The sequence below is a fragment of the Chinchilla lanigera genome, unplaced genomic scaffold (assembly GCF_000276665.1).
Source record: "Chinchilla lanigera isolate Chin_1 unplaced genomic scaffold, ChiLan1.0 scaffold00016, whole genome shotgun sequence".
NCBI classification, from domain to species: domain Eukaryota; kingdom Metazoa; phylum Chordata; class Mammalia; order Rodentia; family Chinchillidae; genus Chinchilla; species Chinchilla lanigera.
The window spans coordinates 27,010,768-27,029,175 of NW_004955417.1; the positions used below are offsets into that span (position 1 = coordinate 27,010,768).

Below are 18,408 nucleotides of genomic sequence, written 5' to 3' on the forward strand. Positions count from 1 at the left end.
TGGGTAGGACCCACTTGCGATAGTGTGAGACTCAGTAACAGTATAAATACTGTAGTTTAATTCCCCAAGCTTTAACTGTCTTCCAAGTAAGACGGCGTAACAAGGATCCACTTCACCTACCTGTCTTAAAAGATACCGTATCAGGCATTTTCCAAGTTCTGACTTTCCTCTCCAACCTGTTGGAAACTGCTTACTTTTCAAAATTTTCAAGTAGTTCCTTTTTTATACTTTGTATAAAAGCTTTTAGTTGCAGTCACTTAAAGAGGTAAGGTTGGGTAGGTAGTGACGTAGGTAAGTGGCAGAGTGCTTGCCTAGCACGCACAAGGCCCTGAATTCAATGCCTAGCATGGCCAAAAAGCTAAGGTGAGAATGGGATTGCACTGGAAGCTTTCCAGTAGCTTAGAACGGAGATGTGTCTCATGAGGTAACACCTGATGTCCTAAGATACCCTTTACTGTTTAGACTACGGTGTTTGTTTGTTTTTGGTATTGCTACCATCAACTGCTTTTTTAAGCCCTAGGGATTCTATACTGCCTCTCCCCTGCTGCTCAATTCATTACATTTCTAAACTAAAGCTTAATTCAGTCTGTGCTCAAAAAGCAGGAACAAGACACCACTCTTACTACCTGACTCTATATTGGACAGCCAAGTACCTTATCTTCACTTCTCTCTCCCTACTGTAAATATCCATTTTACTTGTGCAACACAGTTCCTTCCTAAGTCCTATTTTCCTCCCCCTTACTTGAATTTGCTTACAATTTAAATGTAAGTACTTATTAGCACATGAACAAAACATTCCTTACCTGTACCTTTTCTGAGGAGTCTAATAATCCAAGATCCAGGATACTATCTGCTCCATTTTCCCTAAAAACAAATGGAAAGCCTTCACATTCCACATAATAGGAACATTTAGAATTTAGTATCAAGAACATATATTAGTTTACATTTATAAGAATTTAGAAATGCATGAACATTTTGATGTCAACAAATACCCAGGGCACTTACGAGCCTTAGTGGAGCTCTGGGGCACAGGGGAACCATAACCTACACTCTGAAACCCACTGTATGCGGCATATGCAGCTCATGATCGTGGGCAGCAGGCACTGCTTTAAGACAATAAATGCAGCTTCATCAGGGTGCTGGACATTAGGCTCAGAGCAGTCATTATACAAAAGCACAAAAACGTTTAGGAAGTGATAACAAGAATCAAATTCTGTGACATATTTAATAATTCTACAATACCAGGTTCACTGTCCATTCAAAGCCAAGTGAACAGTCGCTATTGTTTACCTGCATTTAACTGAAAATACTACTAAAATGAAACGCTTAATGTATAATCAAAATATATGGTGAATTTCTAAATTTTAAAAATTACAGTAAAAGGCACACTGGAAAATAAAGCCCCTTGCCCCTGTTCAAACACACTTGTCCGATCTCTGCTGTGACTTTCAGAAGCATTTCTGGCAGTCCTGTTTATGTCTTTGTGAAGAGTGATGAAAAATATGGTAAATTCCACAGCCAAGTAAGTGCAGGCTCGTCGTAAAACTATCACTGTAGGTCCTCACCCATCTTTTTCACCACATCTGGCACTGTCCAGCTTCTGGCTCTTCCCAAAGTCAAGATAATCACGAAAACTAAACACTCTGAATGACTTCAGCACAGTAAGGCAGGCAAAGGAGCAAAACTAAAGACACTCAGGACTCCTCTTGGACTCCACAGCTGCACCAGAAAGTAGCAAGAACGACGGAAGAAGTGTGTTCCAAGTGAAGGGAGCATTTGGAGAGGGACTAATGGCAATATGTCTTTTACTGTAATAATTATTTTTAAATATTAACAATCACCATATATTTGGATCATTCCACGTATTTATAAAAATCTAAAAAATCCCCACCCTTAACTATTTCTACAATGGGCTAAGCTACACCCGTGTGCTACACCAGATAGCTCCAGCCACAAGGGAGATGAATGAAGAAACAGTTCATATACGTCCAGAGCAAAAGTAGAGACAGTAAGAAACAAACTTCTTTTTTTTGGTGGAGGGTGGTGTCTTTTTGAGACAGGGTCTCGCTATGCAGTTCAGGTTGGCCTTGAGCTCACTTTCTAGCCCAGAGTGGTCTCGAACTTACAACAATACTCCTGCCTCAGCCTCCCAAGTCCTGGGATTACAGGCGTGCACCACCACGCCTGGCTGCAGTGAGAAACAAACTTCCATAGGCGTCTTTGACTTGGCCTGCTCACATGCACAGGAAGGGCTATTCAGCTCCAGGGCTCAGGCTGCCTGCATCCACCCCTTTCACACTACCCATCTACCTCCTCAATCAAACATCAAGATTAGAAAGAAACAGATATCTTCATCAAGGGCTGGGAATAAAGTTCAACGGCAAAGCTAAAGCATGGGTGAAGCCCTGGGTTCACCCTCCAGCACTGCAGAAATTTTCATCTACAATCACTGATACTTCATAGCTTCAACTAGAATAAAAGCCATAGAGTAAGTATGAGCTATCTTCTTAAAGTCACTCATACTTGTCACCTTGGGAAAAGAGAGACAAGTAATTTAACTGTTAGATACATTTAGTGTTATAGTAAGAAATATATTACAGAAAACAAAAACTTGCATACATTTTTAAGGTGACTCAAGATGCCTAGAAGAAATTGATACTCAGGGCAAGAAGTTAGGGACTACCTCTCAAGGTGTTTTGAGTATAGTAATGGTCTCTTGCCACCAGGGGAATTCTAGTGGAGAATTCGATATGCTCCTCTTTGAAGTACCACCCCCAGCACCCTGCCCATGGGACTGAACCCAAAGCCTTCACACTAGCTACTTTTTATTGTGAGACAGGGTCTCAGTAAGTTACCCAGGCTATGTCTGAACCTGTGATCCTCCTGCCTCGGCCTTCCACAGTGTTGGGATTACAGGTCTGCATCACCACACCTGGGCCTCTGAAACCATTTTTAAATATCAAGTACGTACACAGAAGATCTTTTAGAACCTAAGTGACTAATACATGAGAAATTCAGCTGTCTCACTTATGAACTCTAAACCATCACTTTTTTTTTTTTGAAACAGGGTCTTACTACGTAGTTCAGGCTGGCCTTGAACTTGCGGCAATCCTCTTGCCTCGGCCTTCCAAGTGCTAGAATTACAGGATTGCACCACCATGTAAAGCTCAAGCCCCCACTTAAAAAAAAAAAATTTAAAGGACTAAATGCTGTGGCAGAGACTTTTAAGAGGTGGTGGTAACTACTGAGAATGAGGCAGTGATGAGACCTGATGCCTCTGCAGGTATACACAGTACCGTCCGTGCGCGATGATGAGCTCCATGGCCTCGTCCACTCTTGCTCGCAGAGAGTCTTCACTCGCCAGCAGGAGAAGCAGCTGAGCGGGGGACAATTCCAGCAGCATACCAGTGATTTTACTTGCAAATGCCTAAAGATGACAAACAAGTATTACTTGGCCTCTCTCTGAAACTGACTGCCAAAATTTACAATCAAGAAGTAGAGAGAAGGGGCTGGGGATTTAGCTTAGTGGCACAGTACCTGCCTGGCAAGTACAAGGTCGTGAGTTCAATTCCGGTACCAGAGCAAAAACCAAAAAAACAAAACAAAACAAAAAAGAAGTAGAGAGAGAGAGAGAAGCCACAGCAGAGGGAAAAGAAAAACTAACAATAAACCAAACAAACCTTGAATAACAAGTACAAAACCTTCTGAACTAGTAAGGTCTTTTACGAAACTGGAAGTTGACTTCTAGAGACTGGACAAGGAATGATCCACCCACTCACACACACTCTCACATGGGCTAGCGCAGCACTAACAGGTCTTTTCAAGGTTTCTGAGTTCCATAAGTAAACACATGTAAGAGCTGGGGATATAGCTCAGTGGCACAAGCGCCTGCTAGCAAGCACAAGGTCCTGAGTTCAATTCCCGGTACAAAAAAAAAAAAAAAAGTACACACATGTACTATTGTTTTCTTTTCCTTCATAGGAGAATCACAGACATCTCTTTTGTTTAGTGTAGAAAAAAAGAAAAGTAAAGAAAGGGAGAAAGATGCTTAAACCTAAGGTTTTACTGCAAGAAATACAGTTGGCTTTCTCTGTTTCATTCTTGTTGCTACAAAATAGGTACATACAGGGCTGGGGATTTAGCTCAGCGGCACAGCGCCTGCCTGGTAAGTTCGATTCCCGGTACCGGAGCAAAAACCAGAAAAAATTAAAAAAAAGAGGTACATACAGTTATGCATAAAGAAAAAACACTTAGCAGCAGTAAACACTTAGCAGCAGTAAACTCTGGCAGTGTGTCTCACTAAGACTTGCTAAGGATAAGGCAATCTTCACAAAGTAACAAGGATTTGTGCAAACAGTGACACAAATAAATACCATACACAGCTAACTCTTTAGCATCCAAGGAACCTGCTATGCCATATGGAGACAATGTTCCAACCCAGCAATACTCAATTAAGCTCCAACAAATATTGCTTCATTCCTTTCTAAGCTACTTAACTACACAGCTAAACACAGACCTCAAGCATGTGGCTGGTCAGTAGCTGACAATTTTTATTTCATTCAAAAGTGGGCCGGGGGCGGGGAGCCAGAGCTAGCTGAGAAGTTGCTACACGCACTGCACGTACTGGCTGCATGGCTTGCACACGGGGGTATAGCCTCTCTCCAAGTGCCTGCCGATGCGCGGGCAGCGGGTCAGGGTCATCACTGGGGTTCCCCTCGGAGGCGGGTCTGAAGGGCCTGGTGTCGATGGACAGCTGCCTCCGGAAGTCTCTGCAGGAAGGAGAGAGTGCTGTGGCTTCAATCCTGTCACCTGCGAGGCACACAGGTCAGCAAAACAAGGGAAACAGCATCCCAGGCACAGGCAAGGCAGCAGGGGCCTGCCCAGATGACTCACTGGATTCTATCACCTGGATAACTCGACATTTACAATACACAATTTGATTCTGAGGGAAGAGACCTTTAAGGAACCGGAAAGTTAAGAGTCTACTCGTAATTCCTAGAAATTTTAAGCAAATGTAAAATGCAACTCATTCCAACAAGAGAAAAATCAATAGATTTAAATGACATAGTTGACCACAAATTAGAATTGAAGATAAACTATGGAAGAATGATAAAAAGGTCAAGCAATTAGGAATTTGAGTGGACAAGTAAAAAGGCAATATAATTTTAACTGCCTCTGGGTCTTTAGAGCAGAACTTTTTATTTAGTATTGCCCAATTAAAATTTTCTTTTTTTTTGAGACCAGATCTCACTATGTAGCCTAGGCTGGCCTCAAACCTGCAGCAATCCTCCTGGCTCCACCTCTCATGTGCTGGTATCACAAGGCCTGTACCATCACAGCAGGCTGAAAATTTCATTCTATAAAAAGCACAATCTGGAATTAAGATTTTTTCTTTTACAAACCTATGTCCAATTTTTCCCGAACAGTGGTATTAAGAGACAGAATTATCATATACCTATCCCGGTCTCTCCGAGAACCTGCTCGCAAGCCACTACTCCTTCTCATCTCCCTCTCTCTCTCCCTTTCTCGATCTCTCTCTCCTCTGTTCCTTAATCTCTGCATTAAACCTAGAAGGAAAGATGAAACAGAGTTTATTTAGACAAATGCACACATGCCCACCTGCAATTTCAGTCAGTGCAAAGACCTGAGTCAAGCCCAAGGAGAGCTGGTGGTCAGGCCTCCTCTTTGGAGTCTGTGTGCTAGCCCTGCCCCTCCAAGAGCTGGGTGCCTGGCTGCGCAGGACACATACAGACTCACCTCACCCTGCTGCGTTTGTTGAATGTATTTTCCCCTTGACATCAAAGCTGGGAAGTACAAGGGGTAGTCTAAAAATACAGTGAATGTTCAAGTAAAAAAAATATTCCAGTAAGACACATGGCCAAGAATGATGGGATAACCACGTTCATGCCAGGGGGAGTATTCTGAGGGAGATCAGTGGCAGGCAACATGTTTTCCACTGTAATAAATTTTACTGAAACATTATCAGATTTTTGGATGGCCCTGCGTGTGTAGCAATGGGCTATGTGAATCTCACTCTAAATAATGCTCCAGTTCTCACATGATTTTACCACTCAACTCCATGTTCTATTCTTGGTTTTTGGCATTAAGCAACACAGGCCACCAGCACAGTGGCTCTTTTTATTTTTAAATACGCATAGCCCAGAGTATGGTCTCTTCAACTGGACAAACAAGATACTTATGAAATGTTATGGGTACCTAGGTTCCCTGTATTTTAGTTCACAGGGAGTCACCAGGTAAAAATGATGAGGAAACGGCAGGGAACACACCCCGTACTTCACGCCCTCTCTTTCCGGCAGCTTGTGTGGCCGCACAGGATGGTGTCTATCACCCAAAGGGGATACAGATGTGGCCTATGGAAAACTGAAGGTTTTCTTAGTAAAAGCTACCACTTCCTCTCCCTCTGAACTACGCCTAACCACTTAGATGTACCATTAGTATTCTGTCCCTACTTGCCAGAACTCACCAGGGGGGTTATCATCTAAGGCTTTTGTGATTTTCAATTTTTAATTCTGTGGATTATAATATTGAAAATTAGGTAAGAGCCCTAATCCCAAAGTGCTGATTCTCAATGAGATAACAAGTTTATACTCTCTGGGAGGCTAATATACAAAGTTTTGCTTAAAAAAAAATCTTGCTAAGTTAACACAGTGAGCTTACTAATGTAGCTGGGTTTACATCTGGTTGCAATCTCCTCATCTCAGTGGAGACCGGAACCCAGTTTGTGAATCACACTCTGAATAGCCTATGTAGAGAAAGACATCTTCTACTCAAATTTGCGCTAACACAGGGGTGAAGAAAACACTGCAGCTTGCTCACTGACTTTCATCATCAATATCTTACAGTTACCTGCTCTCCAAACAAGTAACCACTGCAAGGAGAAACTAGGACGATCAAACATTCACCAAAATAAATATGTTTAACAACCTTCAGCAAACTATTAAAACTGTCAACTAGCTTCATCAAGACTAAGTCATTTAGAATGAAGTTATGTAAAAATATGTATATACAATAAAACTGTTCCACTATAAAAACATATAGTGATTATGATTTGCGTTTTGATGAACAAAAGTTATTTAAATGATGCTATCTGTGAGGTACTTACTCGTGTGGGTACCTTTGTTGGCATTTTGGATACAATCTAGATTTGGCAGTTTTTCATTTGACAGAAATGCCTGCGCAATGGCTGTATAAAAACTCCGTGCCACACCACTGCCCTCTCCTGGTTCATCCTTGAATGTGACTTTCACTCTGTGGACAGCCATGGGCGTCGTCGCACATCTCCGGCCGAAATGATTGTTCAGCTGCCTCATGGTCTGCTGAATAAGCAGGTCCCGGTCCCGGTCCACCTAGGATGGCACACCAGAAAGAAGTACATTCAGTGTTGGAAACCACATCTGGTAAGTAAAATCGGGAAGGCAGCTACGCTCACCACTGTACCACCAAAGCGGTAAGTAAAATTTGAAAAGTGAATTTACCTTCTCCTTGGTAGTTTTAAAAACTATATAGAAATTTGGATTCTTAGAAATGAATACATCCTAAATTCAAAATATTCAAGTAAGAATATGCCTACAAGTTAGGACAATAAAATGTAATTCAATTTAAACACTTTCTCTCAAAGATTTACTGGGAAATAATAAGCATCTGTTTTGGTATACACCAGAATGAATTTCCGACTGCAAAGGAGGGAGATCTGCACCTTTCCCCCCAGCAGTGCAGTTCCGAGTGAGCATGCACCGCCTAGCTAGACTCTTCGGGAGAAATACTAGTAATATGTACCAAATTTAAAATATACCAAGAATTCACAGAAAAATGTAACCGATCCTAAATATACTGAACTTTAACTGTTCAAATAAGAGAAATTTTGAGGACTATACTAAACCGCATTTCTTACCAATCAGACTAGCCAAAATCTAAAAACTCAACCATCACCTGCTAGCCAGGCTATGGTGACCAGGCATTGTCTTACTGATGGTGAAACTACATAAATATACAACTGTATGAAGAAGTATTTGCCAAGATCTGGGGAAATTACATATAATTGCATGTCTATGACTCTTAAAGTCACATTAGCACAAGGAGAACCTATCATTGACCTTTTATCTTTGACAAAAGGGCCATTTCTCACACTGCTAAAACCAAAAGAACAGAAACAAACTTGCATGTAAGGGATTTACTGAAAAAAAAAAATTTAAAAGAGGGAATATCTCTCTATATAAAGCTAGGAGCCGGGCATGGTGGCGCACACCTGTGGTGCTGGTACTCGGGGAGGCTGAGGCAACAGGACAGCAAGCTCACATCCCACACAGGCAACTTAGTAACACCCTCTCTCAGAAAATAAAAAGGGTTGCGGATTAGCTCAGTACAAAGGCCCTGGATTCAGTGCCAGGCGTGACACTGGGAGGGGTGGCCACAACACAGTAAGAAATTATTTCAAAGTGACTCTAATATCGATCTGGCAGTATCTCTAATTGAAGAACAAAAAACGTAAACTCATCTGCATCTACTTTTAACAACCATTTGCTGGAGCCCGTGTTGATGCTGCAGTTTTAAGACTGCTGCTTGTGCACTGTGGGATAAGAGCAAGTGAATCACTTTATCAATGTTATCCAGAAGTTGGACATTCAGTTTGGTAGAGATATAGATTTAAGATCTAAAAAGTGAAAATAACAGAACAACCTGTGGTCCTACCGAATTAGGATTATTTTTCTTTCTTTTTTTAAATGGAAGAGGCATAGGGTAAACTGGGTATACTTCTTGACTATCCACTAAAAGACCTAGAAATAATTATCACCCAACAGCAGTGTGAAACCCTAGAAGCTGTATCGCAACCTCAAAATCTCATTTCCTACAAAAAGCACTCACGGCTCCTTCAGAAAATGGCCGATGAAAGGTGACGGGACATGCACGTGAGACAGGTTACTAAGGAAGAACACTACTGGGACATGGCTAACAGGGACTGAAAACAGCCCAAGAAAGCCCTTCTGAAAATCAGTAAAAATCAACTCCAAGGACAGACACATCCAAACTGTTTAAATCCATGGGAGAATAATGAAACTTTTTTAAAACCCAAAACTTAAAAGTCTTTGGGTCCTCTCTAGAGGATAGGAGGGAGCCAACTGTCAGAAAAAATTACTTCTCTAAATTTGGTGATTATCTGCAAGATCTATTGTTATTTTGCAAGATTTTAAATTTACATAAATTGTATATTAGAGGGATAATATAAGAAAATCTAAATACCTTTACCTCTAGTGATAAATCTCTTGACTGCTGGTTTCTCAGTTTTTCCATTTCTCTACGGAATTTTGATTCTTTTACCTCAAAACCACCCAATTCGGTTAGGATCTTTAAAAAAATGCATGACAGAATTATTCTGTGAAACATGTTATCAGGCAAAACAGAATTCAAAGTGCATGAAATACATACTGATCCAGGTTCTGCTCCAACGTCTTCCATGAACACTCTGCCAAACAGTTCTAAAGAAAGGCGCCAGCGTCCCAGCAGCATATCATGGGAGATAACCATGCCCATGAAGCTACACTGTGGCCTGGAAGACATTTAAGAGAAAGGGAAGGAACTTAGCCAATTCCCAATTCCCAAAACTCACTGGCCAGGTCAACGATAGCACTCTGGTTACTCTAAACTATTCTGACATCTTAAGTATTTCAAACCACACTCTCTCTAGCAAGCTATGGAATATCTCCACAGCTACCCTTTCCCTGTGTTCTCTAGGTACGAATACACCTACCACCACCAAGGCCTCCTGTCTTCATCTCTTCATCTCACTTCCTCTCCTTAAAGTCCTTAGTCAACCTGCACTTAGGGGACAGGTCCCCTTCTGGTACAAACTTTCACAGTGAACCAGAATCCCTGTGTTAAATACATCTGGACCACGGATGCTCAACTCAAACGCAACATCCTGAGAAGACATGGCCAATACCCTCCACTTTTTGTTTACATTAGTATCACTTACTTCCCTATGGCTCAGAACTAAAGCACATTTTCCCTTCTGATTCCTCCACAATAACAAACTCCATCTTGAGTTTCTCTTCTTTACAGGGTCTCCTTTTCATCCCAAAGCCAATGCTCTACTTGAGCCTCTTTCCTCAAGGGCTAGCTGGAATTAGGAGTTGCTTTTTTAACTCCTCACCCATCTCTAACTCTTTTCTCCAGTCCATTTCTGTAACTGTGGCCATCTTAGCTAAACCACACTCCCCTGGAAGACTCAGCCACCCATCTGCCCACAGTGACTCTCGTTCCGTTACCAAGCTCACTAACCCTGCTGATGCAATGCACCCAGCGCCTAGGGCAGGTAGGAAGCTGCAGAGAGCAGTCCACAGATCTTCTGATGAGGACCCAAACTGAGCCAGGGTACACACCAGGGTTATGCTTAAAGTAAACCATGACCCACCTCTTGCATTCTGAACCAGGTTATAAGTCACAAGTCTAGAAATTCTGTTCTTTCTGTTCCCATCTTTCTCCTTATTGAGCTGCTGGTAACAAGGCTACAATTGGCAAGTTGACATGGATATGTATTTTAACTCAGTATGAAGCCCCAAAACCATAAAGTCTTATAGCTGCTTCAATAAAGTGAAAACATGCTGAGCAATGACAGAAAGTCACAGATGTCCCAATCCAAAAACTCACTTTAAGTATCTGATTAGCAAATAACAGAAATAATGACATTTAACTATTTATACACAAATAAATTTACAAAATTTCAAATAAAATTCTTTCAAGAATTACAGTGGCTACAAAGGAGTGCAACAGCAGAAAACTCGTGTCCCTCACAGTACCTGAAGGATGTGAGTGGGGGCCCCTCGCTTTCGGTGAGGCCGATCTCTGCCAGTAAACTGCTCTTCAGTTGCGCAGCAAGGTCATGAGCAGACGGCCCCGGTTTCGAGCTCTCGGCTTCTTCTGTCAGCACAGTCTGTCCTTCTCCTTCTTTTTTTTGCCAATTTTGCATGTTCATCACATTTTTCAGATTGGCAGCATACGACATTTTAGTTGGAAGAACCTGTGAATTTTTTGATGTTTAACAGTTACACAGTGAGGACAAAAAAAACTGTTTTTTTTTTTTTTTTTGTTTTGGGTTTTTTTTTTTTGGTACTGGGAATCGAACTTGGGACCTTGTGCTTACCAGGCAGGCGCTTGTACCACCGAGCTATATCCCCAGCCCAAAAATTGGGTAAATTTTGTTTTTTTAGTAATTACTGAAATCACACAGAAATTAATAATTTCATCCTTTCAGGAGCTTCCCCTGGGAAGATGCCATCTTCTGTCTAGCTGGCTGGTCACTACCCAGCACATCTGCCACAGTGACTGCAGGAACATTAAAGGAATCTTTGTAATGCCTGGGTGCCTAGGACTTCCACGCATGTTCAGTGTTTTTGGTATTGCATTCTCCTTTATCAATTAGGGAACTTAAAAATACTGTTCAGCTGCATTTCATCTACAGCTGCTTTTTTAAACATGTTACTACTCTTCCAGGAGAAATGGAGTGCAATTTAGACACTCAGCAGACCCATATCTGAAAACTAGACCTTCCGCCACATAGCCAGTGGTGTGCCCACAGGCATCCCACGTGCCATTCATTTATAATCTCAATTTCTAACCCATAAAATCAAGATAATGCTTTCCACCCAACGTGGTTCTGCAGACTGAGACAGTGCCCAGGGTATGGAATTAATAAAGGTTAAGCATCACTACTAATGGCACCTCATTCATCTCTACTTTTGAAACTGGTGCAGAATGAGATTTGTAATGACATATTATCTACATTTTTGATACAAGTTAATTCAAGTCAGAGAAAATTTTAAGCTAAAATTAAATATGCTTACACTACACCAGTATATATATATATATGAAATTTAAAATTTCACTATGCAACAATCAACTCTGAAACAGACCAAGCACATACTGAAGCTATTTTATGGATGAAGCTATCTGACGGCAAGTTAAAGACAAGTGGTGGGGGCTGGGGATTTAGCTCAGCGGCACAGCGCCTGCCTGGCAAGCACAAGGTTGTGAGTTTGGTTCCTGGTACCGGAAAAAAAATAAAAATAAAAATAAAATAAAAATAAGACAAGTGGTGGAACTCATCCAATTATAAGGCAGGCATTTCTGACACTTGTATTATTTGGGGAAATAAAATATTAAGAGTTAACGCATTTCTAAAAATCTAGATGCTGGGACAAGCTCTCACTAACAAGTGTTGTACTGCACAATTTACTCTCTTACCTCGAGGCAGTTTCTGTCCATCGTGACGTCCAGTAAGCATTTCCCACTACCGCCAGATGAAGAATAAAGACCCTGACTTGGGCGGCCAAAGAGATCCTCCTTTCTAGCATTCGGCTGGAATTGGAACAGATATGTTCTATTTACATCGAACACCGAAGAGAAGTCAGTCAGAAAGAACCCTGGAGCTCAGGACTAGGCTAATTCACCTGCAGCAGATGGGGCTGATCAGCCAAGGGGATGGCTTCGGCCAGAGGCACTTCGAAGGGGTTTGGGGGGATACACCCCAGGAATGTCATGGAGTCTGAACGTCGGAAAAATGGGTGGTTTTGTCCAGTTTCTGCAGGAAGAGAGTCATCATCCTTATCATTCAAAGCAGCACCTAAACACAGAAAAGTGTTTCATTTAATAATTATTAGCAAAGGATAAAAGAACATCAGAACAGCAATTTAATATGGTTACAATGGTAAAGGTTATGTCTCTTAAAACAATCAAAAACTAAGAATTACCAGCAACAAATACTCTTTCATTCTGCACTGGACAGTTTCTCCTATCTTTGACTATCTTCAGCAGTGGTGGCGAACCTTTCACAGCTTTCATGATACCAACAGCCAGCTGTGGCCCACATGCCATAGGTTCACCACTACTGATCCAGAGACTCAAACCAGATTCCTGATCTATTTAAGGGCCAACCCACTGCTGACTGTGAGGAGACTCCGAGTCAGTGAGACGGGTGCTTACTGTGGTGAGGCAGATGGGATGCAGAGTCAGCACTAAGCACTGCCAGCCCTTACCAGAAGAAGTCCTGCTGCCAAGTGGGCGGTGCGCATGGCACCGAGCTAGGGCAGAGTTCTCAAAACTTAGGCCAGCTGTCTTTTCCTAGGATAAGTTTTTTTTTGGAGACAGGGTCTCACTATGTAGCCCAGGCTGGCACTGAACTCACAGTGAGTGATCCTCCTCCTCCTCAGCCTCCCCAGGTGCTGGTGGTATAAGCATGAGCCACCATGCTCACTCCCTAGGCTAAATAAAGTACTAGCTGAGAATAAGCAAAAGAATGACCGTTCTATTTAGCCACATGTTAAATCTTTTAACTCCCAATTGAAATAACAGAAAAAGACATGCTACCTCCCCAAATTTTGTGACACTAAAACTTTTGGAGAAAAGAAAATCATTTTATTTTTAAATTACATTATTAGGAACTGAACTCAGGACCCTGAGCTAAACAGTAGACAAGTGATTTACTACTGAGCTACATCCTCAAGCTCACAAACATTCTTTAGTTTGCGAACTGCTAAGGGTTTTGATATTCAGGAGTTATTTTTGGTTTTATTTGTTTTTTGTAATTTTTGAGACTGGGTCTCACTATGTACTTAAGGCAGGTCTTAAACTCACTATGTAGCCTAGTCTGCCCTCCAACTTGCTGCAATCTTCCTGCCTCAGCCTCCCCAGTGCTGAGATTCTAGGTGTGTCACTATGCCTGGCTTTCAGGAGTTATTTACATTTTCTTGACTAAATAATTTGCATCACTATTAACAAAGGCTTTCTTAAGATGCTGTTTATTAGTACCTACATACTTCAGTTAAGTGTAAAGATAAACAGAACTAAGAAATACAAAAAAGAGACATAGAAAGATAAAATGGGAAAGAAATACTGACTGAAAAGTGCACATGCATCTCTTAAATTCATCCTTAATTATAAACATAATGCAAGGATGTGCAAGGAGAAATGGACAGAAAACACATAGAAAACAGAAATTCCCACACAGACAAAAAATAATGAAGCTAAAAAGTATGAAGGGAACTCCTGAGGCAGCCTTTTCTTGAACTAGATTAGCAGACTTTCTGGGCACTAACTTTGATTGGTGTCATCATCATTTTCGTGTTCCGAATCTTCATTATCAATACCCAGTTCCAAAAGTTCTCGCGTCCTTTAAAAAGACAAATGAGTCATTTTAATGAAACATCTGTGCGGTGGGAATGGAGGCAGGGTGAGAGGCAGCTAAAGCAGACATGCTGCGAAGGGCAGTTAGGGTCTGAGCCATTTCTTACACTGCGATATGGTTTCAGACTCTGGGAAACAGTGGGCTGATCAACCTCGTGAATTACAGTAACAAATGGGCTCAACAGAAGCAAAAAACAACACTCCAAAAGCAGTGGGGTCTGTCTAACCTCACACAGAAATGAAGTGCCTGGGCTGGGCAATGTCAAGTCTGAACTGTAACTGAATTTTTGCATTTCTGTAGGAAGGGAGGAATCAGGACAGAGAAAGGCCTGGCAGACCCTGAATGATGTCCCTGAACCGTTCCGACTCTGCACTGCTGTTCCTGCTTTGCAAGCTGACAATCTACTAACGCAGCCGGCACTAAGTGAGTCTTCCTCAAAGCAACTCATGGCAAGCAAGTGTGGGTACCTCTTGCGCTCCAGCTGCGGAGTGTCCAGGGTCGTCTGCTGGTTCATTGCTTTAATCCAGTATATAAGAGCTTGGAAAACATAGGCCACGTGCTTCAGTGAGCAGACATCCAGAACTGGAAGGACGTCAGAATGCTCGTCATTATGAGACCGCATTAAAGAAAGAGCATAATTTAGGAAATCTCCTCGAGCGGACATCATTCCCTGACGGGCACTTAGCAGTGTGGCACGTCTGTAAGAGCAAGAAGAAACAGGAAAAAAAGTTTACAAAATAGCACAAATGTGAAATGACCTCTAGCATAAATAGGTAAAATGAGGAACCGAGAATAATCATAAATACTTACCAAGCCTGTGACTCTGCTTTAGAAATAGAACCACTGTGTGTGACTTACAGTCCCATACTGCTGTACAGGAAAGGAATTCTAGGAAGCTTTGGAATGGCAGAAGGAACTCTTTCCCTAAAGACAGTGTTTCTGTCTATCAAAATCACCATACTTTCAGTAGATCTGGGGTAAGGAACAAGAATTTGCCCTCCTTCCTTCCTTCCTTCCTTCCCTCCTTTATATACTTACATGTACTTAATATACTTGGGGACTGAACCCATGCCTTGACAATGCTAGACACACATCCTACCTCTGAGCTACAGAGGTCTGCTCCCTTTTTATTTTGAGACAGATGTTGCTAAATCACTCAAGCTGGCCTCAAACTAGCGATCCCCCTGCCTCAGTCCCATGAGCAGCTGGGATCCCAAATGTGCACTACCAGACCTGGCTAGAATTTACATTTCTAACAAACTCCTAGGAAACGTTTGCTATTCTAGGGAGCAAACTTTGAGGACCACTGCCTAAAAATGAACCAAAACTACACCCGAACAAAAACACAAATAAATTGAACTTAACCTAATTAACTACTGTACTTCAGGAGGATACCATCAAGAAAGTGGAAGATAACTTGGACAAAACTCCACATTGGATAAGAGACTTACATCTAAAATATTAAATTATTCATAACTTAATATCCAATTAAAAACTAGGAAATAGGGCCAGGGATATAGCTTAGCAGCACAACACCTGCCTGGCAAGTGCAAGGTCCTGAGTTCAATTCCTGATACAAAAAAAAAACCAGGAAAAAAGCCAGGAGTGGTGGCCCAAACTTGTCTTCCTAGAACTTGGGAGGCTGATGCAGGAGGTCACTGAGAGGTCAAGCCTAGCCTGGCTACACAATTAGAGTTCAAGCTTAGCCCAGACTGCATAAGTCTCAAAAAACAAAACAAAACAAAACTTGGAAAACTAAAACAGGAGAAAATCTCAATAGGCATTTTTTCAGATGGCCAGTTACCACAGGAGATGATGATCAATATAATCAGCCATTAAAGAAATGTAAATTAAAACCACAAGGAAAAACTAAGTCTCATTCGAATGGCTGCACTCCAAAAGCTAGGCCACATGTGCTGGTGAGCATATAGAGGCTGAAGCTCGCCAATGTGCTACTCTGAATATTTTCAGAAAAGTCTGGTAGCTTCTCACATCTCACAATGTCCAGCATGACTGTTATCACCACACTTGCACACCAAGGTAATCCACGCAGGAGAGCTAAGAGCACAGAAAGCTGCACACTAATGCGCAGCGCCGCTCAAGCACGGCAGCAGGGAGGTGAGCATAATCCCAATATTCGTGCTGGGGGGTGAACAAAATGCGGCAGTCATGAGATGTTAAGAAATACAAAGGAATGGAACTAGTGCTTCTTGAGAAACAAGGGTGAAACATAGGACAACTACGCAGCTGGGAATGGGGACACACACCTCTCATACCAGCACTGTGGGAGCCTGGGCCAGGACAGCTCCAAGTTTGAGCTCAACCTGGGCAACTCAGGTGATCCTGTCTCAAATTTTTTAAAAAGGGCTGGAGATATAGCTCAGTGTTTCAAACCAGCTGAGTACCCAAGTATAACTGTAATTTATTTTGCTTCAACTGCACAAGTTTTTGAAGAAGAAATGCAAGGCATTTATTTCCTTTATTTCTTCCAATCTCACCAGGCTGAGGCTGAACACACTAGCAATCAAAAAGCTCTGACTTTCTCAGACAGAAGGCCTCTGTCTCCACACAGAAGTACAAGGAAGACTTTCGTACCGTCTGCCCTCAAGGGTTCGCAAACTAGCCTCCTCCCGTGCAGTCATCCTCTCTCTTCGCGCTGAGTTCTGAGAAGCGTGAAGAGGGTGATTTGGATGTCCCGGATCACCAGCAGATGCTAATGCAGAACCATAACGTAATTGAGCTTCAGTAGAATCCATAATACTGACCATCCAGTTCCAAGTGGGAATAAGCTTTTCTTCTACATAGTTCTATGAAGACCAAACTAAAATAGTTAAAACTATCCAGGTAGAGCTGGATGTGATATAGTAGTAGCATGTCAACATTTAAACATTTGTGATACTCAGTCCCATTACACTGGAATTGTCAAATTCACAGCCAAACCCAGATGTGAACGTGTAACTTTTCGATGGCTCCATACCTGCAGGTTCACTGCGTCCTGGTAGGTCAGCTTCACAGCAGCTGGAATCTGAGAGTACACAAGGTGATTGTACTTGGGGATAAGGCCCATGAGGTCCGAGATCTGTCGGATGACAATGCTGTAGGCCCTGGCTAAGCTACTCGCAGATGTCAGGTAGCTGCTGGCATTGCTGGCTTCCAAAGCGGCTGCTGCAGCAGCAGCACTTGTGCTGATGGTTCCACTGCGGCGCAAGTTGGAAGGGTCTATATAGATCAGCCCTGCTGAACTCGCTGTAAGGAGAAGGACAATCACAGTGAGCTAACAGTTGCAGCTCAGATCACAGTGGCAACTATATACTCAGAGAAATCTAAGTAGTCAGTTTCCGCTGTCCTGCACTCTCCTAATTTAGAAAGGGGAGCATGAAGGGAGTCAAAAATGAACAGAATGTCCCGAACATGGCTAAGTGTGCAGCTCCCACTGCGCAGCTGGAAGAGGGGCCAGTTGGTGAAATGTGAGCTGCTTTGCTTCTGCCCAGGGGAGGGAGGAGGAACGGGAGTGGGTGGGAATGGCACCGTGGCCACCACGCCAGGACACCCTGCAGGCAGACGCATGTCACTTTTCAGGTGAACCTCAACAAGAAACAGCCCCTAGGAAAACAGTTTCCAGCCAACAGCATCTGTTTAACCTCCCGCAGAGAGAGCACGGGCTTGCCTGCGGGAGTGGAGGTGCTAGATGGGGCCGCGCTAGCTGCGCGCTGGTGCTGTGTGTTGCGCACGGCCCACTGCATGGAGCGTGGCGCCTGCGCGGCCCCGTTGGCGTGGGAGCTGCTTGTGGTCCTTTCCAGCGGCTCGTCCAGCATGAAGGTCTCCTGCTCTATGTCGTCGCTCTGGCTGCTGCTGCTGTCCGAATCACTCGAGTCATTGGACTGAGAGTCATCTTCAGAAAAAAAGGCAGGAACACTGCTTGCTCCTAAATTTTTAATTTTTAGAACCAAAAACACTGTGAGTCTTTTGACAATGAAAATTACAATGCATCCCCCTCATTCAGGAAAACATATTAAACACAATGCTAAACTACACACACAGTCCAAGAAACCACGATTACAATAATTTAACTAGAAAAGAACTCCAAAATGAACTTTAAAAATAATTCATTACTTGTATATAGAAAAGCTGGAGATGAGGCTAATACGACGCTGTCAAAGGCCCCAACACCCTCGAGCACATCACACTAAGTCAGCAGGCTCACGCTGAGC

At 42.6% G+C, this 18,408-nt stretch overlaps 1 protein-coding gene across 1 annotated transcript in view; it reads right to left on the minus strand.

Moving 5' to 3' along the window:
- Positions 1 to 18,408, minus strand: part of Ubr5 (ubiquitin protein ligase E3 component n-recognin 5) — an 87,940-nt gene that overhangs the window by 13,196 nt on the left and 56,336 nt on the right. The window contains exons 38-52 of the mRNA XM_013512704.1: positions 17,865 to 18,122; positions 17,175 to 17,443; positions 16,793 to 17,004; positions 14,665 to 14,895; positions 14,109 to 14,182; positions 12,465 to 12,637; positions 12,259 to 12,372; positions 10,815 to 11,035; positions 9,445 to 9,565; positions 9,265 to 9,363; positions 7,124 to 7,367; positions 5,456 to 5,567; positions 4,625 to 4,769; positions 3,297 to 3,427; positions 804 to 864 (exon numbers count right to left, since the gene is read on the minus strand). Coding sequence (XP_013368158.1) covers positions 804 to 864; positions 3,297 to 3,427; positions 4,625 to 4,769; positions 5,456 to 5,567; positions 7,124 to 7,367; positions 9,265 to 9,363; positions 9,445 to 9,565; positions 10,815 to 11,035; positions 12,259 to 12,372; positions 12,465 to 12,637; positions 14,109 to 14,182; positions 14,665 to 14,895; positions 16,793 to 17,004; positions 17,175 to 17,443; positions 17,865 to 18,122 — 2,465 coding nt within the window. The remainder of the gene's footprint in view (positions 1 to 803; positions 865 to 3,296; positions 3,428 to 4,624; positions 4,770 to 5,455; positions 5,568 to 7,123; positions 7,368 to 9,264; positions 9,364 to 9,444; positions 9,566 to 10,814; positions 11,036 to 12,258; positions 12,373 to 12,464; positions 12,638 to 14,108; positions 14,183 to 14,664; positions 14,896 to 16,792; positions 17,005 to 17,174; positions 17,444 to 17,864; positions 18,123 to 18,408) is intronic.